The sequence below is a fragment of the Poromitra crassiceps genome (assembly GCF_964638095.1).
Source record: "Poromitra crassiceps genome assembly, chromosome: 4".
NCBI lineage: Eukaryota > Metazoa > Chordata > Actinopteri > Beryciformes > Melamphaidae > Poromitra > Poromitra crassiceps.
In genome coordinates, this window is record NC_139626.1 from 38,126,376 (window position 1) to 38,150,241 (window position 23,866).

Sequence of the window (23,866 nt, forward strand, 5' to 3'; positions counted from 1 at the left end):
CTATTGTACATAATATGTTCTATTTCCTAATGATATTTCAGAGGAGAGAAAAACATGCTACATAATAGATAAGTATCCTGATGCAGGCACCTGCAAAATATGGGTCAGAAGTTTAGCAGGGCACATATCAAAGCAACATAGCCTATTACTCTGTAATCAACTGCATTACACTATGGCAGCATTGTGTATAATAGGCTCTCTCATCCTGTAACATTAGTGCATTATTTATATATCCAATACAATTAGAAACAAAGCTTCTGTTGAGAATCATTCAATTAATTTTGAGAAGGGTTTTGATGACAGCACATTGGGATTTAAGGGGACTTCCAATACCTGTGGAGAACTTGATGATCACCGACGAGTAAGTTCACAGTGAAGTGGAGAAGGAGTCCCTGAAGTATGACAGATACATAGTAGATACAAATGGGAAATGTGATTCCAGTGTTTGAAGTTTAATCAGGACAACAAACCAAGTAGCATCAACAGGAGTAGTGCAACTTCTAATGGTAGCCTTAATGTAAAAAATAAAAAATAAAAACAACTAAAAAAAAAGGGGGGGGGCAAATGAAACATGACATTACGACAGAAGCTTGAAGAGAACAAATCCTGGTCAAAAGTCCATTCAACAGGTCAGCAGGCAGAGAGATACACACACATTACCACCACGTCTTCAGCTAAAGGGGTCATGTCTCTTCAGCCCTGGCCTGTTAGCTGGTGTAACTCATTGGACGGAAAGTGGGAACATTGTAACAGCAGATTTCTGGTAGTGTTGCGACATCTTGAGGGTGAATAAGCCGTAGCAAAAGCTGGATAGTATGGCAGGCAAAACCCTAACAAATCATGATCAAGTGGGCAGAGTCAAAAGACTGTGTGCTTATGGAGCGGACTCCAACGCTACAATTGATTGACAGCCATACATTTTAAGACGCTTTTGGAAGAATTTGAAACCTCTACAGAAGGAAGCATGATCGACTCTTAAAGATTACACCACACCTATTCATGACTGAACAAATAAATCACACTCACAGACCCATAAAACTGATAAATTAATTCAGAACAGAAAAATAAAACACATGTACAGCAGATGCTATAATACAAGTCCTTCTCATCAAGAACATCTGGGACTTGAGTAGGCTTCCAAAAGGTCTCCCATTACCCCCCTAGTCATTAAATACGTCATGTGTACCACACATCAGCTTCAACGCCTCCAGTTCAGACCAGGGCAAAAACAGTAGTCGAGTATATTCAGAGAACTTGGAAAATAAGTCATTGATTTACCTAATCTCACAGGTGAAATTCCCAACTTTGAGGCTTTTAAAAGTCCCACCTGTAAATCAAGCACCTCTCTCATACTTCCAACATTTGAAACAATGATATTCCCATTTTTGGAGTTTTTGCTCAGTTGTAAGGTAATGCTCCAGCAGTACCCAGTAATGCCTGTTAGCTTATAATACCCATGTTGGTCCACACGGAGGTGATGATGCACAGTGGACGTGACAAAAGCCACACACACTTTTTATTGCCATGGACCAGTGAGGGTGATAAAGCACGAAAGCATCAGTCTGACATCTGCACCCACACGAGAATAGACTCCTTCCCTTTGAAAAGGAAGAAAGGCAGACTCTTCTGCCCCCTGTGGGTCAGAGTGTGGAGTGCGTCCTCCTCAGTGCGGAGTCTCCTACAGGAAGACAAACTCGTCAGTGCTGCCTATATTGTTACTCCGGCTCAGGTTACCCAGGGGCAGGATGTGGGGTGCAGGCCCGGTGGGGCTGCTGCTCTGGCCCTCTAGTCCATAGTCTTGACCCTGGCCCTCCACAAAGGTAAAGATGGGGTACTTCTCCTTGGATGACGACAGGGCCTGGAAGGGAAAACAAAATTGTGTCACAACACTCAGAACGCTATAGGCTAGGTCACAGACATACCACACTTTTTTTTTTACCCAGGTGGGATCTCTATTTATCAAAAATAGAGTTTAAGCCATGTCTATGAAATTGGCCATATATTTCACACACAGATGCAGGGTTAAACAGAGAAATGCGCGTGATACACATTCACCCATCAAATCCATGTATTTTTAGATTGCCGTGTGACCCAAGACTAAACATCTGTTTTATTCGCCTGTTCTAATGTACACTATGTTGCCTCTAATGTATCTGGCGATCTCTGCACACATCTTCCATTATTTTCTCTCCTTTAATGTTATCAGCTATAGAGTGAAACCTTTTTTGCAACAAGAAACAATGAAAAGATTGTTGATGACATTGAGAAAGATTAAATTTGATATGCAAATAGAACATGCATTTAAGTCTGACAAGTGAATAACAGATATATTATAGATCAGCGGTTCCCAACCTTTTCCAACTCATGGCCCACTTGAAAATCTCAAAAATGTTCACGGCCCACATCCGAACGTAAACAGTACGGAGGCCAAATAATGTGTTCTCAGAGCCCTTTTTATTTTAACGATAAAAGGAGCTGTGCATCAGCACCACACAGAAACCAGAAACTAAAAGTGAGGGGCTGTCTGCAATAGACTAATGAATAATTGATTACAAATTAAACAACTATCATTCAAGAATGGAGAAACACATTCTCATACATAATAATATATCTAGATATTTTTTTCCCACGAAGATCGTAATGTTTTGCAAATGATTTGGCAGCCTGCTTGCAATACTTTTGTGGCCCACAGGTTGGGAATGGCTGTTATAGATCTAGTAGTCTCACGTGGTCAGAACCAACGTCTTACGATGGAGCGTCTGAATCACAAGTCAAGTTTCCTGGTTTCCTGCATTTCCGTCAGGTGAAATCCCTGGCAAAATCTGATTGGCTGGGCTGTAACGGAAGTTACATCCTACAAGGTCCGTGGTTGGTCAATTCATATGTCTGTAACACCTTTTTTTTTTGGTCTTAGGGGGCGGTCCTTACCCACTTTTCAAGGGTTATGCACCAGCCGTAGATCTATCTACTGCGAGACTATAGATATGGTGTCTATCAGACAGTGGGAGGAGGGTACAGAAACTCACCACACTGACAGCAGAACACAGAGACTCAAAGTCCTTCTTGTTCTTGGCGTAAAAGCCAATAGTACAGCTGGGATCCATGCGGCTGAAGGGCATCTTTCTGGGAGAGCTACAGTGATATGACTGGACAGCAGTGGAGGGAGAGAGAGATATCATACAAGAAAAGGTCAAAAGGATCAAAGTGGACATGTTGTCTTTAATGGTCTCTACAGTCAAAACATTGTCTGAGCCTCAAAGTCATGTGTCCAAGTCCTATATGATCTGAGAGAGAGAGAGAGAGAGATACAGACAGAGAGGCAAACAGAGTACCAACCTCCAGTGAGAAGTTCACTTGTGTGGCGTCCACCACAGGTTGACAGTAGTGAGGGTCCAGATACAGCAGCTGCTCATCTGATGGACAGGAGGGGGAAGAAGTCAGGTATTATAATTAGAATCCACAACCAAAACACCTGCTAAGGCTAAGCGGCAACATTTTTCTTGGGCAGATAAATCAGTAAAGACTACAGTAAGTTATAAAACATTCTCAAACTTGAGCTCCCTGATGGCTCCCTCCTGGCTGCCCGTTACACTGCTACACATGGAGCTATAGCGAAAGTTCAGAAAGGAAGACTTATCTTATCACGCCCACTCTTTCATTCACTCCCCTCAATCATTCATTCACCCACTGTTTCCCACTTCCACCTGGTGTCAGCTGCTCAAGGGCGGTAACGTGTTTGCGTAAACCAATCAGAATAAGACACACCTTCCTATTCAGCCTATCATCACCTAGCTGTCAAAGTTAAAAGCTGCTCTCCTATCTTGTGCTGTCTGCTGCTGTCTTTCAGTGTGTTCTCTGCGACCCTCCTCCACCTCCAGTCCTCTCTGAGGTCTTCAGAAGCCTTCTCCATCAAGACCAAGACCTCACATCCACCACCACCAGGTCTAGACTCCACAGGGGGCTATTCAATCCTACTCCTGGCTGCACAATCCCTACTAATCATGACATCATTATCATGCTGATATCATGATGGAGTCTAATCGCCAAAGATATTCTTAATGTTGCCTAAAGGCTCATGTAACTAAACTTAATCATTGTTAATAAATCAATGTTAGAGAGAGAGTTTGGCTATACGCACATCGTCGACGGGTGCTGGATTAAAAGTAGAGCATTTAAAGGAAGTAGGTCCGCACACCAGAACTCCGTTCTTTTGACTTTATTTGATAAAAAGGAACAACGTTTCAATCAGCTAGTGATTTTCATCAGGTTCATACAATGTGTTCAAATGGACTCCTTTTTAAAGGAGCTGGTTCTCAGTCTCCACCAGGTGCAACCAGTTGGTTTGATTGAGTTGCCTGGATTGGATGATGAGTTAATGAGTTAGTCCAGAGGAACAATACATCATATTTACAATCAGAGCATATGAAATACCAGGATAAATCTTACACATCCTGTACACGACATACAACAGCAAATAAACAAATAAACAAGTGAAAAAATGAATAATTACACAAACAGTCGGATCTTCATATCGCTCAGTACTGGAATAATGGCAACCTGGTTTGCCTGTTCAATCTAGATCATGTAATGCATTCAGAACTGAAGTTTGTTTTTGATACCTAAGTCCACAAAACAACTAGACGCTAGATTCAGGCAAAAGGGATACCCACAAGAGTGGATTACAGCCGCCAGTGACAAGTATAGGGACCGCACACAAGATGAATGTCTCACATCCAACCAACAGAAAGCATCAATGGACACCAATACGTGTTGCTTCCTTCAGTATTCACCTCTAGGAAAGGAGTTTGAGAACATCCTAAAACAACACTGGCATGTAGTAAGCACAGATCCACACCTATCTAAGATATTTAACACTCCACCGAAAGTAGTCTACAAACGCCCCCCTAACATCAGGCAGATGTTGGTCAAATCTGACCTACCACCGATAAGAAAAGGGACGTTTCTAGACAAACTACCAGAGGGAAATTTTAAATGTGGTTCATGTATGCAGTGCAACTACACCACAAAATGTAACACATACTGTTGTAGAAAATTGAAGTTCCATTGGCATTTCCTAATCAATAAGCTATAAGCTATAATTGCATACACATAATTAATGCTATGAGTTATTAGTAATAAGACATCTCACAAATGCATATTTGCATATGCAGAGACACATAACTAGTTTATCAAGGAGGATATTTCTCCCCTTTGCTCTAGCCTTCAGAAACTCAGCATGACAATGACCATGAGACGGGGACGCTTGCTGATAACAGTCTCCCAGTTGGACTGAGCTGACGCACACTCCAAACTATTCACACATTCCTCTCCCCTCCTCTCTCTCTGTTTCTCTCTGCCTTCCTTGCGTATAAAGCGTGTGTCAAACTGTGACATCGCTACTGAATATTGAGACTCTGTACATTGATCAGATGGTACATTGAGATTCAGTCTCTCCTATAATGCAGTTTATAGGAGAATGTTATGGCTTTAAATATACTCTTATAAGACAACTTTCTGGCTCCTGGCTTCATTCATTTGGTTTATATTAAGCTGTTATATATATTATATTGCGGATGAGGAATGGTGAAATTCTATTCTCTATCAGTTGGCGTCACTTTGCAGGATATCTACGAGAGCGGGTAAGTCTGAATTAATTTCATAATTCATTACTGAGCTGTCGTCTGATATTTAAAAGAATCTGAAATATTTGCATGTTGTGGGTTTATCAAAAGGCTTTTGTGATATGGATCTATAAATACTGTAGGTCCAGCAACGGTCCAAGGAAGCACGACCAAGTTGATGCTTTTGAACAAATTGGTCTTTTCCAGCAACAGGTCCAATGAAGCAGGACTTATGCCTACCCCACACTACAGGATTTTCAAATCCTTGAAGATTATAAAAATCTTGAGAGCCCACACACTACAGGACAGAGAGAGCCGATTTTTTAACATTTCAATCTTGGGACACACACACAATCGCGTCTGTTCAAACGCAACCCCACACACTAGAAGATTATGCCGAAGATTCACCTTGGAAGCAGGGCTCGACGTTAACTTTTAAAATGAATCTTGACGAGGAAACGTGTGGAGCTTTAATACACTGTGTGGTTTTCTGCTCGCGGAAGTCTTGAAAACTCCACTTTGTCCGCCCACTTTGTCCGGCCACTGTGCACGGCCAGGCGAAAACCATCTGCACAGGTGCCTTGTGGAGGGGCGTGTCTGCTGATTTGACTCACTTTTCCGTGCAGACACTCGCCGATCTAAGCGCTTGTTGTAGGCTACATGCTTTGCAGTATAGCATTAGTTTTCCGTCCCGTTCAAAGACGCACGGGTATTTCACCTCGATGACAATTTCCTTGTTCTTTGTTTCTGTGCGGGGCTGCGGGCGGACGCGGACCAGATTATTTTGCGAAAAACTGTATGGAAACGCAGCTACTACTGGCTCTCTGCTCAAGATGCAATCGCCTGTCGGGTTGTAAATATCTAACATGTTAGATATGCCCGATTCACAATCGGGAAGAGGCAGTCTTCCCGATTGTGAATCTTTGAACCCCACACACTACAGGATAATTTGGGAAGATTATCTGCCCGACGCGCATCAAATCGGGAGCACCCCCGAGAAAATCGGGAGGGGGGAATCTTGGCCATAATCTTGCAAATTATCCTGTAGTGTGGGGTAGGCATTAGTTGAGGCTATTAAGAGGACATAACAAGTCCAGCAACAGGTCCAAACGCAGGACCAAGTTGATGCTTTTGTAAGACAAGCAATATGGTTGATATGTTTTTTGAGATTCCCACAATGTGTAACAAACAAAATGTAACAAGCAACCAAAAAGAAGCAGCTATTTCATTGTAAAACAAAACAATTTCTTAAGAAGCCTATTTTAAAGGAGCAAAATTGAATAGGAAGTTTGCAATTAGTGTATTTTAGCCGTATACCCAAAATACAGAATCAATATGTCCCTTGAACAAATTGATCTGTCACCAAGTTTGTAAATTCCAGGAATACCCCAAACACGGACGGAACTGGTCAGCAGGAGAACAACCTTCCTCTGTCACCAAGATACCCCACATCGAAAAAAAGGTAAGGTGTTGAAAATTACTTTACACACACACAGACAACGGATCAAAAAGCAAGCCGGATCACAAGTAAGATAAAGAAAACAGTAGCTCTCTCTCTCTCTTAATACAGGATTTTAACACCCTTAGTGCATAGATAATGCAAGACTGAAATATAAAGTGTTTTGAATGTGAATCAATGAGACATTAATATGAATGGGACATTCACAGTAAATAGAGGAATCAGTGCTTTGCCTTTTGCCAAAGGGAGTGATTACGAGAGAGAGAGACACGCAACAGAAGTGATCAAAACAACGGCTCTGCACCGAGTCGTGTGTAACTAAAACAAATAGATAAGACACTGTCTGCTCTCTGAGAATGGACACTGAAAAAGGGCCTTGTAGAAGGCCGGAGTGTGAAGGAGCCAGAGAGACAATTAGACAGCTTGGGATTGTTATCAAACAATATGAGAGAGCTGAGCAGATGCTTGGGCCCCCACAATTAGCCACAGCGCCAAACCCAATAAGTATTGCTGTGATTTTCCCCAATGTAAACACCGCAGAAAAAGCACCTCAAAAGCGCTCACCTAGCACAGACAAATGTCATATTTGTGGTAAGCTCGGACACTGGGCCAATAGATGTCGGAATAAGAAAAAACGGGAGCAGCCAGTGGACAAACAGCCATCTTGTTGATTCAATTGGCTCAAGTAGAAACACGATGGTCATTCTTCCCTATACTATAGCTGGCCCAATGTGTTGGAACATAGCAGGCTGAAATAATTTGTTTATGTTTCCTTGGAACAGTCAGTCTTCCAACAAGGTTAAGCATGGACAAAACATTAGCCAAAACGAAAACAATTTGGAATGCGATGCCAACCTAGTCTATGGCAACACCTACAGGCATTATTGTGTCAACACACCCTGAAAAAGATTGTGTGTGATGAAGGGTGAATATTCCTGTATGACGTGATCTGAACAGTGTTTCCCCCAAACAGAAAAATACACATATAATTGCACCATTGGGTGGAAGAAATATTATAATTACCGTAAGTGTGCATACCAACATTTTTCCTTTTTGGTATGATCTACACATAGCAAAATTTACACTTAGCTACGGTGAGATGTTTCAAAAGTTTATCTACTGTAGATAAGACAATAGCCTCTGAGGACGAGACTACACTGGAGTTTGCGTTTGGAGTATTGTTATTTTGCCTGTCTGGGGACTGACCCACCCCAAAGCTAGCTCTTAAAGCATTTTTTTGGGAACTCATCCAACCCACTCTCAAGCCAAGTCCACGAATATCTGTAAACTTGGAAGGCAGCCTCCAGGAGCCATCTTGTTTATGAGGTTATTGCAAACAATTATAAAGTAAACAATTGGCTATTTACTCACAGAGTATCCCAAACATTATCTGCCGTACTTATTGAACTAATAACTGGTAATGAAATTATTTTGTCTAAAATACAGACACACAGAGTCAAATAATATTTATAGTTACAGGTTGAATCCTTCACAGAGGAACCTTCACATGAGCACAAGTTAATGTTTATAAATTTGGATCTAAGACAGGCCAAACAGCCAGTGTGCCTTAAGTTCAAGAGAAGGTCTACTTGACCTAATTTAGTAAACTAGTAGAAATAGTAAGCTTAATCATACTTACTAGTAGTTTTATAGAGGTAAAGAAAATTCTTTCTATTTTAAATTTTAAATTAAATTAAGTGTTTTAGAGAGAAACCACTGCGATGGAGTTGGGCTGTTAAATAGTTTTAAACAACAACAATTACAACAACAACACCAGGAACAAGTAAATAAATAAGGCTATAATATTGTTCCTGTTGTGAATACTTCGAAAATATTTTACTTAAAATGAATCCTTTTACAGGAAGGGTTTGAATAAGGTGAAACTGGAAAATTATGTATACATACATAAAAAAAAAAAATTAAGTTTTTTTACAAAGGTGAAAAGATTTAAGTGTGACTTGGAAACAAGCCAAGTACAGTACAGTGTTCAATGCATCATATATATAATGACATTAATTAGACTGTTTGCATTGAACCATATAGAGTTAACATTAGCTGGCCCGCTCCTATTATAGCCGCAGTGGTGACGTAATATTTGTTATAGTATCACTAAGATTTTTTTCTCTTCCAACAGGCATGGAGATGCTGCAAAATGCTGGAAATGCTGTGATACACTACGATCGAGCTGATATTCTGCGCTGCAATGCACTGCATAATGATCAAAACATTCTGTGTTTTTTAAAATGTTTTCTATGTTTCAAACCCCCCCAGCCCCGGCCCACATTAAGTACAGATACAACTTAGCATTTGAATAGTGAACTTAAATTTTGTTATTATTTTGTTATAGTTGATAAACATAACAATTGGGTGGATTGTTGTAGAAAATTGAAGTTCCATTGGCATTTCCTAATCAATAAGCTATAAGCTATAATTGCATACACATAATTAATGCTATGAGTTATTAGTAATAAGACATCTCACAAATGCATATTTGCATATGCAGAGACACATAACTAGTTTATCAAGGAGGATATTTCTCCCCTTTGCTCTAGCCTTCAGAAACTCAGCATGACAATGACCATGAGACGGGGACGCTTGCTGATAACAGTCTCCCAGTTGGACTGAGCTGACGCACACTCCAAACTATTCACACATTCCTCTCCCCTCCTCTCTCTCTGTTTCTCTCTGCCTTCCTTGCGTATAAAGCGTGTGTCAAACTGTGACATCGCTACTGAATATTGAGACTCTGTACATTGATCAGATGGTACATTGAGATTCAGTCTCTCCTATAATGCAGTTTATAGGAGAATGTTATGGCTTTAAATATACTCTTATAAGACAACTTTCTGGCTCCTGGCTTCATTCATTTGGTTTATATTAAGCTGTTATATATATTATATTGCGGATGAGGAATGGTGAAATTCTATTCTCTATCACATACAAACACCCGCATTCAGGAAATATGTTGAAAGTTAAAGGAATGATAACATGTAACCAAACAAATGTTATCTACCTAATCACATGCCCTTGTCCCAATGTGGCCTATGTAGGTAAAACGACAAGAGCCCTGAAAACAAGGATAGCGGAACATCGGAGCAAAATCAGGACCCAAGACAAGAACAGCCCTGTAGCGGTACATTTTGCAGAAGCACAACACAGTGTTGCAGCGTTGAGGTATACAGGTATAGAACACGTAAAGTCCCCTAGGAGAGGAGGCAGCATTGATAACTTATTACTCAGAAGAGAAAGTTATTACCGTATATACACACACTCCAAACATTGTTTCCAGCAGGCCTTAATCAAGAAAATGAGATCAGACATTTTCTCTAATTAACAGATCCCATTGTTTTGTGGACTTAGGTATCAAAAACAAACTTCAGTTCTGAATGCATTACATGATCTAGATTGAACAGGCAAACCAGGTTGCCATTATTCCAGTACTGAGCGATATGAAGATCCGACTGTTTGTGTAATTATTCATTTTTTCACTTGTTTATTTGTTTATTTGCTGTTGTATGTCGTATACAGGATGTGTAAGATGTATCCTGGTATTTCATATGCTCTGATTGTAAATATGATGTATTGTTCCTCTGGACTAACTCATTAACTCATCATCCAATCCAGGCAACTCAATCAAACCAACTGGTTGCACCTGGTGGAGACTGAGAACCAGCTCCTTTAAAAAGGAGTCCATTTGAACACATTGTATGAACCTGATGAAAATCACTAGCTGATTGAAACGTTGTTCCTTTTTATCAAATAAAGTCAAAAGAACGGAGTTCTGGTGTGCGGACCTACTTCCTTTAAATAAATCAATGTTAAACAAGAAATGTGTATCTCCTGATTGAAATAGTAGTAGTGCCTAAACCTCTGCTTCTCCACTGTCTGGATGGTTAACTAGCCTAATGTTAGTTGAAACTTAACATTGTTCCCAGATGGCAACACACAGCAGTTGTGAGGCCACTCCAAAGTCAAAATGAAGAAGATGAGACAAAAAAACGACAACATCTGAGTGAGCAACACTTCTCCATAACATATTGTAAAACTTGTTCAAAACGTTGGCCTTACACAGCAGATTAGCGTGTCTGCTCTCAGGCGACACACAGCGAGTAGAGGCTGGTTCTCACCTTGGAAGCCAACAAAGTAGAGCGAATGCTTGGGTTTGCCTCCAATGATTCCAATACAACATTCCAGCTTCAATATGTTCTGGAAATGAACACACAGATTCACATTTAGAGGTGGAACTAGGGACACTAGAGAGAACTTGACATAGGCTCCCATGTCATGAAAGAACATAAATTCGCAAAAACATGTTAAAGGTACCTTTGTAAGTGTATGACAAAATGTGTTAATTTCCAACATTTTAGTTACTCATTCTGGGACTAGCTGATGAAAACACTCCTAGCCTTATTCACCTCATGTAGAAGAGACAGTCTGGCTTGAGAGACTAACACGAAGTGTAAATACAATCGGAAGTTCTGATTGTGTTTACACACACTAGTTTGACTCATATGTGAGTCAAACTAGGTTTGACCAGGTGAGTCAGACTAGTTTGAGCAGGTAAAACAGCCGGCGTTTTGAACAGGAAGTCGTGACACAATGGGTCAAGTGGGCGGGGCTACATAAGGTGAATAGTGTGGATCTGTAACAGAAAGTGCCCATTTTGGGATCAAACCTATTCTTTGGGAAACAAATGCACCAGAGACCACAGCGCATAACTAAATGGACTGCATTTATATAGCGCTTTTATCCAAAGCGCTTTACAATGTGCCTACATTCACCCATTCACACACCGAGGGCGGCCAGGTGCCACGCAGGGTGCTGGCACAGCCATCGGGAGCAATTTGGGGTTCAGTGTCTTGCCCGAGGACACTTGCCGACATGCCGGGGATCGAACCACCAACCTTCCGATTGGTGGACGACCTGCTCTACCTCCTGAGCCACAGCCGCCCATCACATACTAGGAGGCAGTGTATGAATGATGGGTGATGTGAGACAAATCACAGACCTTGACACATTCGATGTAGGAGGGGTTGAGGGCCTCCCCTCCCAGCCGGACAGGCACCAGAATGATGACCGACTTCCAGGCTTGGCTGGACGGATCAGGGGGACTCTGGCTTAGTGACAGATCACACAGATGCACCACATCCTCTTTGTACACTGGAGCACAGACAATCACACACACACACACACACACACACACACACACACACACACACACACACACACACACACACACACACACACACACACACACACACACACACACACACACACACACACACACAGAGTATATATTAACAAGACTTGCTTCAGGCGATACCGTTCAGAAAGGAAAACTCCCAGCGATACTGGTCAAACAAAAGACAATGCTACAGTAACACAAAGCTAGCCTGGTTAACTCACCGGTACAATCCTGAGCCACATACACGGCAAGATTGTGGACCTCGGAGGTTTTGGCCACTGCTTTCCTAAAAACAAAACAAAACAAAAAGTGAGTGTGGTCGGACTGCCAAAATGCTGCAACATGTTTTCATAAATCCCATCAATGCTTAACCATGTCCAACAACTACGTAAATCATTTCAAAAACCAGCAAACTGCATCACTCTTCAGACACGGAGCCCTTACCGCAGTATGTGTGCCACGACAGAGGGACCGTACCAGTCCCCAGCCTTCTTCCCTGAACTCTTGCCAAGCTCCACCAGCTGGTGAACCCCGAAAGGTGCCGGAGGCTGGTCCCCGAACCAGATGACCAGCTGGCGGTGGACGGGCTCCGCCTGCCTGTCCCTCGCAGACTCGGGTCTCTTCTTCTGGGTACATTTGGGCGCCTGTCCGCCTGTCTGGGACTTCTGAGGAGTGCTGGGTCCCCGTGGAGAGCCGAAGGACGGGATGGGGACTCCTACCGCGCGGGCTGGGGAGCGCGGTCTGAACACCTCTAAGTCCACGTCGGATAACTGCTGGGCATCTGGCCAGGCCCAGTCTGCAGAACACACACACAAAAAAAAGCTTTGCTGTCAGCCATCGAGTACAGCCAAACATAACTCCAGAAGAAATATACAAACATTTGGGACAAAAATTCTTGTAATCCATTTTGAGCTTTAACAGACAAGTTGGAAGTCTTTTGAATTCCCTACGAAACAAGAGCATCAGAACAGAAAACACGATCAACAGAAGGAGTGAGACAGATGGAGGAGAGGAGGGAAGCAACACACAACGGCTCACAAGACAGACAGAATCACACAGCAGAAAGCAAAAAGACTGCGTTTCCGATCGGCTAGTAGTTCCCTGTGAAGTGGACTGCACAGGGTATTCAGCCATATTACTTAACATGGCATGGAGTCAGATGTGGAAAACCACCAGTGAATAAGAGAACAGAAAAATAATGAAAAGAGAAGTGGCAGAATCAACTAATGACAGAAACAATGGGTTACACACACACACACACACACACACACACACACACACACACACACACACACACACACAAGGGAGAGATGGAGAGAAACATGCTACGTCGTCAGCCTTGAGAGAGGGGCCTAGAGGGGGCCGCAGGGGAGTCCCCAGCAAAACGAGTGAATTGTGTGATTTCACTAGGATTTCAATGACTAGAAGTTAGCCCAGTGAGAGAATGTAGTGTAGTGAATATACTTGGTAAGAGCTTCCACTGTCTTGTCAAATATTCACTTAAATCCTTTCAATTCAATGTGTTTTAAATAAGCGTTTGCTTTGGGTAGTTAAGAGTGCAAGATGGGTGAGGCTCACACTATTGGGGGGGGGGGGGGGGGGGGGGGGGGGTGGACAATCGTATTTGTCTCCTTGTCTGAACTCTGGACAAAGCAAGTTCAACCAGTCCTGATCAAAGTAAGTGAATGCCTTTCACACAGCAGCACTCTATCAAATGAGTGTGTTTAAATGCACACAATAAACAGAGAACAGAATAATCAGGTAACTGTCAATAATCTGATTTCCACGTTGACATGCACTTAGTAAATAGCAGGAACTCACCTCAAAGTCTGTGAGTGGACATAGACTGCAATGAATAAACGTGATGATTGAGCAGAAACCTAGGTGTGTTTATTGGTTTTCTCATAAACAACCTTTATCCGGTAAAGGATGCGGTTTACATGACCACTTGATAATCAGGTAACTCTAGAAATCTGGTAATAAACGGTTCATCAGTGTGCATCGATTGAGCCACATTGGCTGTGAGAGAGGGGGTGAGAACGTGTGTGCTTAGATAAGAGACAAACCTCGGGGCATCAAATGGACCAGGAGCCCCTGAGCCAGCAGCATCTGCCCGCTGCGCAGCATGCAGCCCCAGCCGCAGTCTGTGGTCCAGCTGGAGCCCTCCAGCTGGGGGAACTCCCTCCTGTAGGTCAGCCACAGGCGCGACACAAAGGCCAGGCGGAAACGCTCTACCTCGTCTGGGGGGGAGGGGGGGTTAGAGGAAGAGAGAGAGGAAGAGTGTGAAAGAGAGGAAGAGAGACGTATTCAGATTGTATCTGGATGAGATTTATCCACATTACATTTTTCTTCGGCACCCGGGGAGAATGATCGGCCAACCCCTATGCCAGTGATACTCAACTTGCGGCCCGGGGGCCAGATGCGGCCCGTGATAGGGTGCAGAGTGGCCCCCCGACCATTTTCTAATTCACAATGAAAACCAACGTGAAATAAAGTTTTACTGAGCTCCAGCTAAATTGTCAAATACCGCCGTCTGCTCGCCACCCAGACACTTATACTGTATGTATTTAACTAACTTAACCTAACTACAGTAACGTAACTTAACTATCCTGTTTGCACAAAATTGTCATACTAAACTCCAGCTGACACCACAAAAACCTACAATCCTGCTCTGCTACAGAAAAAAGAATATTGTTTGTTTATTAACTGGCCCCTGGCCTCCTATCATTTTACAAAAGTGGCAAAGCAAGTTGAGTATCCCTGCCCTATGCCCTTTGCCTCGCAATGTGCAAATTCCTCTTCCTGAAAGTAGACCTAGTTTTTAACCATGTAATGTTTTAGAAGTATAGAGATGATGTTTGTGGCGTGGGGAAACATTTCCATTTACTCTCTTAGCCAACTTGCAGCCAAAATGTGTCTCAAACCACCTCCGGATGACGTTTACACAATCATGGTCCCTTACGGATAGATAAATATATAGGACCAAGAGGTCTAGACGAGTTGACACATGTACATGAACCTGAGTCATAAAAAAAATGATCAGGACTTATTTTACTTTTCTTTTACCCTTCCTCAATTCACAAATGTTCAGGGATTTTCGAAGTCTGTGGGAACCCTACATTATGGAAGCTCAATCAAGCAATCAAGGATTGGATTATTCCTCTTATCTGTGGTGTGGATTTGGCATGATGAAGACCAGCTCACAGGACTATTTTGTGAGATAGAAGCGAGGGGGGAAAGCCTTCATCTGATCTTTTTGTATAGTGCTCTGTGTTTTCTTAATCCCGTTCTTAGCAATAGTGTATGTCAATAATGTTTGTATTTTTAGCTGAAAAGAGAAATGCTTGGTTGTAGGTTTACAGAGGAGTAAACCCAAGGTGGCATAAATGCTTTTCCTTTGACAGGTTTGCTGGGTTGACTTAACCTCAACATTTTTGCATGTTTGTGTGTGTTCAGTGCTTACCTTCGCTGTTGAGCAAATGAGAGTGCCCCAGGACATTGACTGGTGAGGTCTTGTTGAAGGAGGTTTTAGATTTGACAGACCAGCCTGAAGGAGAGAGAGAGGAGCAGGGAAAAGGGAAGTTGGCGAGGAAATTCCCAAAGTAGTCAAGAGGGGAACTTGACTTGGACATCAGATCCAAGAGTTGTCACGCAAAACATATACACATGTAATGTAGCCCTACACCTGCATGCCATTTATGCATGCATGATATGCACAGATAACATACTCATATTCATACATACGAACCATATTTGACATTGTTCCACGCCGACATGAGTTTGGCCTTGAGTTTGTCTACTTCGTCCGGCTCCCCAGCTGCCTCTCTGCTGGTATCGGGGCTCTGGTTCTGCCTGTGGCCAAAACTGCCCTGCCGCTCCAGAGGTTGCTGCCTCTGGGTCTCCAGCAGCTCATCCTGCATCACTCCCCCCACATACTGCACGGCGCTGGGGGAAACCGAGTTCATGGCTCAGCGCTCTTAGAGCTGGGCTCTGCTTCTCCTCATTGCAATATAGAACTGAAGAGGAGAGGAGGGAGGAGAGAGGGAGAGGAGAGTTAAGGTTAGCTACAAATGGTTGACAGGCTGGTTGAGGGCTCAGTGTTATTGGAGGATCTTTGTAAAGGACATAATATGCTTTCCAAAAGGGTTAAAGTTCAAGAAGTTTGAACGGTATGATGTAATGTTGATTCAATTACACTTAACAACTCTATTCTATTCATGTTTGCACTTTTATATTCAGTGTTTACTGAGACAGTATGCTCTTGATTGACTACAGTAAGTTAGATGCTGATGTTACAGATTAACTAGCAAAAATGCAGGTTTCTTGGCTGCCTGCAAGGGCACTTCAGAAGGGGGCGGGGATATGGAAACACTGAAGTCTTGATGTGTATGCTACACAAAATAATCACATGCTTTTCATTATATGCATGAGGGAAACAGCAAATTCAGCAATAGGGATCGTTTGTAAGCAAAAAGCAATTCCTAACTTCCTGAAAAAGTAGAAAAACATTTTCATTTTAAGGTTAAAGCGAAGTCCTCATTTTGTACTGAAGTCATCATTTTGTAAACTACAGAGGCTGAATTGCACAATGCATGAAACAAGATAACCACTAAGGCAAGTAGGGGTGACTTTTCAACCTTGCCCTGAAACTGATGAGTAGCTGTTTCAACAAGCAACAGCATTGTCTCTATTGATGGGGAAATTAATGTCATCATGTGACAACAATGTGACAACCAGACTTTTTGAGGTCACTGAAAGGAACTGATACAGGCAAATGAGTACATTTCTCATGTGGGTCACAAACCTTTGGAACTTTTGAAGACTGGCTCATGTAAAGATAAACGTGTGCTCTCAACGTCAAAACTATAATAAACAACATTGAGAGACTCCATAACGTTACCCCCTAAACGTTACACCGAGGGCCGATCGGTGCCCAGGTCCGTTTCGCCTTGAAAATGTCCAATACATGACTTAACCACCCTACTACGGTTCTGCCGTGGCTTGTCACCCTTGTCTGTCTCCTAGCTAAAAAGAAGCTACAACGCCAGCCGATCTTCACAGAGAGCACACCACTTCACAACACTCAAACCTCCATTTGCTTTAGCTACTGAATATAAAAGGTTCGCTAGCTTGTGTGGCTGCCACCGCCGTGTTACCTGGTGATGGTTTCAGTCATTTTTGCGGTTTCTTCTCTCTTCACCGACGAACACAATCTTCGCAGCCGAAAGCTAGCTTGCTACCGTTAGCATTTAAATAAGCGCTAGCGGCAGTGTACTGTAGCTAGCTAGTTCAAGCCTTAGTTACTGGCCAAATATCTTAATGCCTTTTCAAACCAAACACAGCCGATATCAATAGAATGAGCCTCTCTTCCTACAGCAGATAAGCTAACGCTAATTTGTATAAATTCACATTCCAAAGGGTCTGGAAAACCAGACTGTAGTGGAAAACCAAATACGCTTCACGATCACCATTTGACAGCAGAGGACATTTACTTCCTGTTGTCCTCCCCTGACATAATGCGATTGGATGAAGTAATGACTCCAAGCAAACTGATTGGCTAAGATTTAACCGATGGATCTTACTAGTTTGTCATTGGCTAATCATATTTACACTGACAGATACCGTTATGCAATCTCTGACGTAAACGTTATGTGGACTATATAGCGTTATATAGCGTGTGTGTGTGTGTGTGTATGTGTGTGTGTGTGTGTGTCTGTGTGTGTGTGTGTGTCTGTGTGTGTCTTCAAATCTTCTATACTGGCAGTGCTATGCTCTAGTCCAGTGATTCCCAACCTGTGGGCCGCGGCCCCCTGGTGGGCCGCGAAGGTATTGCAAGTGGGCCGCCAAATCATTTCCAAAAAAGTATGATTTTTGAAAAAAAAAAAATCAAAAACATTTTTTTTTTCAATTTTTTTTTTTAAAGATTTTGAAAAATCATACTTGAAAAAGTATGATTTTTGTTTCTTTGATGTTATTGCTTTTGCTTGAATTGAAGTTTCATCTTTACATCATCTTTATATTGGGTTTGTGTTTATTTGTAACCCTATCGATTTAATGGGCTTTCTTCTGATATTTGGATTTTGTTTGGATCTGATATTGGATGTCAAATTGTTATGAGAATGCATTTTTCCATTGTTGAAGGATACCGTTATTTATTAATCATTTGTTAATTAGCCTGTTACAGACAGCCCCTTGCTTGTCATTTCTGACATCTGTGTGGTGCTGATGGACAGCTCCTTGAATGATTGGTGTGTGTGTGTGTGTGTGTGTGTGTGTGTGTGTGTGTGTGTGTCTGTGTCTGTGTGTGTGTGTGTGTGTGTGTGTGTGTGTGTGTGTGTGCGTGTGTGTGTGTATGTGTGTGTGTGTGTGGACAGCTCCTTGAAAACTGTAATACTGAAGGTGTTGCAACATGTTACAGGTGCTGTGTTAGTGATTGTGGAGCTTCCAACATGTTTCTCCTGTATTCAGTTCAGTCCTTTATGTTCAATTTTCAATAAAAAAAGTGCTCTGAGAACGCATTATATGGCCTTTGTATTTATGGGGTCGGAGGTGGGCCGCGAACATTTTTGAGACATAAAAGTGGGCCCTGAGTTGGAAAAGGTTGGGAACCACTGCTCTAGTCAAACTGAGTGAGAACTGATAGCGCTCAAACGGTGAATTTTTTAAAGTCAAAGCTCAGTCAAGCTCATTATGCGTGTGTGTGTGTGTGTGTGTGTGGGGGGGGGGGGGGGGGGATGTGTGTGTGTGTGGGTGTGTGTGTGTGTGTGTGTGGGTATGGGTATGTGTGTGTCCCATGTTTCTGTGTGTGTGTGTGTGTGTGTGTGTGTGTGTCTTCAAAACTTCTATATATCCTCCCTTTATATATAATATATATACTATTTGTCTAATAAGGAAGATACACACAAACACATTCCATACAACACCACACCACATCCCATTTTCCCTGGGTGGGAGTTAAAGTCTTTCTGATTCTGATTCTGATTCTATGTAACACAGCACAATCAGTACATCCTGTTTTTGCTAATCAAACAATCCAGAACATTTTTGGGGGGGTCGCTGGATGTTCTCATCAGATAAACACCCCTTAATAGTCATTCCGCACGCCTTGGCACTTTCAAGTCAAACACTACTACAACAGGCTTATAAAAACATAAAAATAACGTATTAGTTTATACAAAAATACAACAAAATATAATTTTTTTCTGACGATACGCATATCTTGACATTTCGATATCGCGATATATCGTGCGACGAAATATCGTGACACCCCTACTGGATGGTGTGCGGGAATTCTTTATCTTCTACCAAGTTTTTAAATAGAATTTTGCTATTTTGTTGTGTAATCTGTCTAGGGAGTGGATTCCATTCTTGCATTCCTCTCTAAATAACAGTTCGCTTAATTGCATTTGACCTTGCTTTAGGAAATGTAAAACTTTGGTAACGCTTTAGAATACAGCCCGCAAATAAGCATGTAGTCATAGTATAACAACGGGGTTTAAGGAGTGTAGTTATAGTATAACTACGGGGTATAAGGAGTGAATTAATACTTTAACTAGAGGGTAACAAGATCTGTACTTATAGTATAACTACGGGTACCAGGAGTGTAGTTATAGTATAACTACAGGGTATAAGGAGTGAATTAATACTTTAACTAGAGGGTAACAAGATCTGTACTTATGGTATAACTACGGGGTCGCGGGCTGTATTCTGAAGCAGGGGACCAATTTTGTACTTATAGGCTAATTACGGGGTACCCCACTGTAATTACAGGGTAACTACGGGGTTTAAGGAGTGTAGTTATAGTATAACTATGGGGTTTAAGGAGTGTAGTTATAGTATAACTACGGGGATTAAGGAGTGTAGTTATAGTATAACTACGGAGTTTAAGGAGTGTAGTTATAGTATAACTACGGGGTTTAAGGAGTGTAGTTATAGTATAACTACACTCAGTGTAGTTATAGTATTTAGTATTTGGACAAAGCTTAATTGTTCCACTGTAACATAGGCTACTTGACTTTTAAATTGATAGGTTTGTTAGATTAGAATGTAATCCATGAACTATTTTAGATTTAAAGCATAAAATATTTTCATTGAACTATGAAGCTTTTGCAACAAAAAAAGTTTTTATTTTTATTTTCCTGAAAACTTTTCGCGGGCCCCCTTGTAAAGTGCCACGGACCCCTGGGGGTCCCCGGACCCCATTTGAGAACCACTGCTCTAAGGAATCTGCTGCCCTTGGTAACATGAGTGACAGCTACTTGCAACTGAGTAGTTTGTGTGCAGGAATGCAGTTGGAAATTTTACCGTTGTGTAGTGTAGTGTTGTGTACTGTACTGTTGTGTAGTGTAGTGTCGTGTAGTGCAAATTTGCCCTCATGAGACAACAATTAAGACAACAACAAAATCCTAGTCACTAATGTAAGTTCCATCACTGCTTGTGTCCTGTTTCTCTCTGTCCCGTCTCTGTTTGCCTTTCGAGGAGGGGAGCAGGCTGGCAGAGGCGCCGGAGATCTCTCCACAGCTCGCCCGCTGGATCAGGCTCAGAGCTCAGGAGGTCAAGATCCCGCAGAAAGACCGGCAGGGGACCGCAGAGCAGGTCAACCATTTCCACGACAGCCTGCTGAAATTCCTGAAGAAGAACGATGACGACCAGCCATACTTCCAGACGGTTGAGGAACTCAACTCTGGCAGCTACTTTGAGATGCTTACGGTCAAGGTTGTGTGACCCCTAAAGGCAAAGTGACCCCTACCTGGGACACAGACTCAGGCTTATCCTCCATTTCAGAGGAGGCAGTACATGTCACCAGGTTTGAAAAGGGTGACATCACAGGGAAAAGAGACCAGCCAATAAGAGAAGGCCTGTTCAGTAATCAGTACCCTATAGGTGTCAGGCTTCACCAAACATTTGGGTTTAGGTGTAGTTACACACAGTGGTTTTCTTTTGGTGTTGTTCTGTTCTGCTATTTTACATTCAAATCTATGATGAGTGTCTTTTGCATTTCCCCAGAATGGACCACAGGGCCATTGTTTCCATTTTGACTAAAACATTTACCACAGAGAGCAATTTTTGTGATCAATTCTTATTGTGTTTTGTGTGATACATATAGCACAAAGCTCAAAGACAACCATTCCACATACACACATGACATAAACACTCAAATCCCCCCTCCACCACAGACAGCAATTAACAGAGCTCCCACACATTTTCATGGATACAATTTCAAAACATTTCAATGTTTTCAATGATCGATAATAGAATTTCCATGTAATGTGACTGAATCAAGACCAGAAATTATTACTATGGACAAAGAGGACACAGCTGCTCTTTATATCAGTTTTAGTGCTTTAGTCTCACTGCATCATGGAAGCTATTGAACTAAAATTGGGTTTTTACTTAATAAAATATTAATATAAAATACAAGAAGCACTAAAGTCGACACATATTAGACTAGAGCTACGTTACATCAACAGCTACAGAGAATACGTCTGCCGTTATGTTACATTAAATGGAAGGTGAACCACAGGAAGATTACTGTAACAACTTCATTACAGACAACATTTCATTACTTTTCCTAAACTTTCAAGGATTTTACTAATTCCATGACTTGACCAGGCCTGGAAAACAAGATATTGAAATCCCATGAATATTTCAGGTTTTCCATGGAACCCTGAATGAAATATTTACTCTCTTGTGTGGATTTTCATGTCTCTTCAAGTTTACTTTAAGACCAAAACCTTTACCACAGCCTGAGCAAATAAATTGTTTATCTCCTGTGTGGACTATCATGTGTCTTTTTAAGTGTCCTTTCTGACCAAAACCTTTACCACAGACTGATCAATTAAATTGTTTAACTTCTGTGTGGACTATCATGTGTGACTTCAAGCTGTCTTTATGAGCATAACCTTTACCACAGACTGAACAATTAAATTGTTTAACTTCTGTGTGGACTATCATGTGTCTGTCCAAGGATCCTTTATAACCAAAACCTTTTCCACAGACTGAGCAATTAAATTGTTTATCTCCTGTGTGGACTGTCATGTGTGTCTTCAAGGATCCTTTACGACCAAAACCTTTGCCACAGACTGAGCAAATAAATTGTGTATCTCCTGTGTGGATTACCATGTGTGTCTTCAAGCAGTCTTTACGAGTAAAACCTTTACCACAGAATGAGCAATTAAATTGTTTCTCACCTGTGTGGATCAACATGTGTGTCTTCAAGCTTGCTTTTTGACCAAAAGCTTTACCACAGACTGAGCAATTAAATTGTTTATCTCCTGTGTGGACTATCATGTGTGCCTTCAAGTTTCCTTTTTGATCAAAACCTTTACCACAGACTGAGCAATTAAATTGTTTATCTCCTGGGTGGATTATCATGTGTATCTTCAAGTGTGTTTCATAATCAAATCTTTTACCACAAACTGAGCAGCTGAAGTGTTTCTTCCCAAGAACTTCACTGTTTTTCTGTGAAAAATCTGACTGAGGTTCAGTAGTTTCCATCCATTTGTCATCATTGTCTTCAGTCTCAGAAGAGTCTGAAGTCTTGTCATCACTAGTTGGTTGAGAATTACTACCTGGATTTAAGTATATAAGATCTAAGTTCCTGGCTGCTTCTGATCCTCCACAGTCCTCTTCATCAGCTTCTGTTTTCATCTGTTCAGTTGAGCAGCTGGCTAGAGGCTCTGCCTCTCTGTTCTCCTCAGTTTGGCTTTGATGAAGTTGTGAGGGCTGAGGTTTCTCTTCCTCATACTCACTCTTCACAGGGACAGCAGTGAATGGGAAATTGGTGATATTGGCCTCCTCCAGCCCTTGAAGCTGCTCTGCCTCCTGACTGGTCCAGAGTTCCTCCTGTTCCCCTTTAATGTGTGGGAGCTCTGGGTCCTCCTGTTCCTCTTTAATGTGTGGGAGCTCTGGGTCCTCCTGTTCCTCTTTAATGTGAGGGAGCTCTGGGTCCTCCTGTTCCTCTTTAATGTATTCGGGCTCTGGGTCCTCTTGGTGCAGACTGGGGCTCGACTCATGCAGCTCAGCGGGAACATCTTCTTTAATGACCAACAGCTGCTGGAGGTCTGGAGGCAAGGCTTCTCTGTGTAACCGCACAGCGTCCAATTTATCTTCAACAGCAGCAGTTAGGCGCTGCTTCACCACAGCTCTCAGCTTCTGGACTTCAGACATTTTAATTTTCACACAGTGATAGGAACTTTTCCCTTCCGAACTACCGACAAACCAAAGCTCCAATAATTAGCTTCACAGCTAACGTTAGCTTCACAGCTAAACCGAATCATCTGAGTCCATTGAGTCTTCTTCCTCTAAGTTAACGGAGCTCCGGTTCCACTTTATCTAACGCTATTCGTGATAATACCATCCGCACATACGAGTCTTCCGTTTGTAAATTAAACTATTGAAAGTATAACCTGGAAATAATACGCTAGGGCCAGGCTACTGCTAACGTTAATCTCGTGAATGGTAGTCTGGGCACCTTCCACCCCGCTTTTTGTCATGGGGGCGTAAACCCCGGACCCAGAATTAACACCGGATGGCAATGCGCCTAACAACGTCTTTGTTGCCGTTAGCTTGACGCGGTGATGTTACCTAAACTAGAGTCTG

At 42.1% G+C, this 23,866-nt stretch overlaps 1 protein-coding gene across 1 annotated transcript; it reads right to left on the reverse strand.

The window, feature by feature from the left end:
• Positions 1-515: 515 nt before the first annotated feature.
• atg4da (autophagy related 4D, cysteine peptidase a) lies at positions 516-17,709 on the reverse strand. The gene is made up of 11 exons (XM_083635244.1): positions 17,422-17,709; positions 16,014-16,281; positions 15,729-15,812; positions 14,332-14,505; positions 12,710-13,061; positions 12,487-12,551; positions 12,089-12,240; positions 11,208-11,286; positions 3,337-3,413; positions 3,027-3,146; positions 516-1,858 (listed from the first exon to the last, which is right to left on the reverse strand). Exons 2-11 carry the CDS (start codon positions 16,228-16,230, stop codon positions 1,679-1,681), a joined length of 1,500 nt encoding a protein of 499 aa, XP_083491370.1. The 5' UTR covers positions 16,231-16,281; positions 17,422-17,709; the 3' UTR covers positions 516-1,678.
• Between the last annotated feature and the right edge of the window lie 6,157 nt (positions 17,710-23,866).

What these genes read in the sequence shown, in the direction of transcription:
- atg4da (XM_083635244.1), bottom strand. Translation starts at nt 16,230, where the DNA reads ATGAACTCGGTTTCCCCCAGCGCCGTGCAGTATGTGGGGGGAGTGATG. An exon ending in GTCGTGGCACACATACTGCG is followed by an intron (nt 12,552 to 12,709) that starts GTAAGGGCTCCG and finishes TTTTGTTTTTAG; the next exon opens with GAAAGCAGTGGCCAAAACCT. An exon ending in AAGTGAACTTCTCACTGGAG is followed by an intron (nt 3,147 to 3,336) that starts GTTGGTACTCTG and finishes ACTGCTGTCCAG; the next exon opens with TCATATCACTGTAGCTCTCC.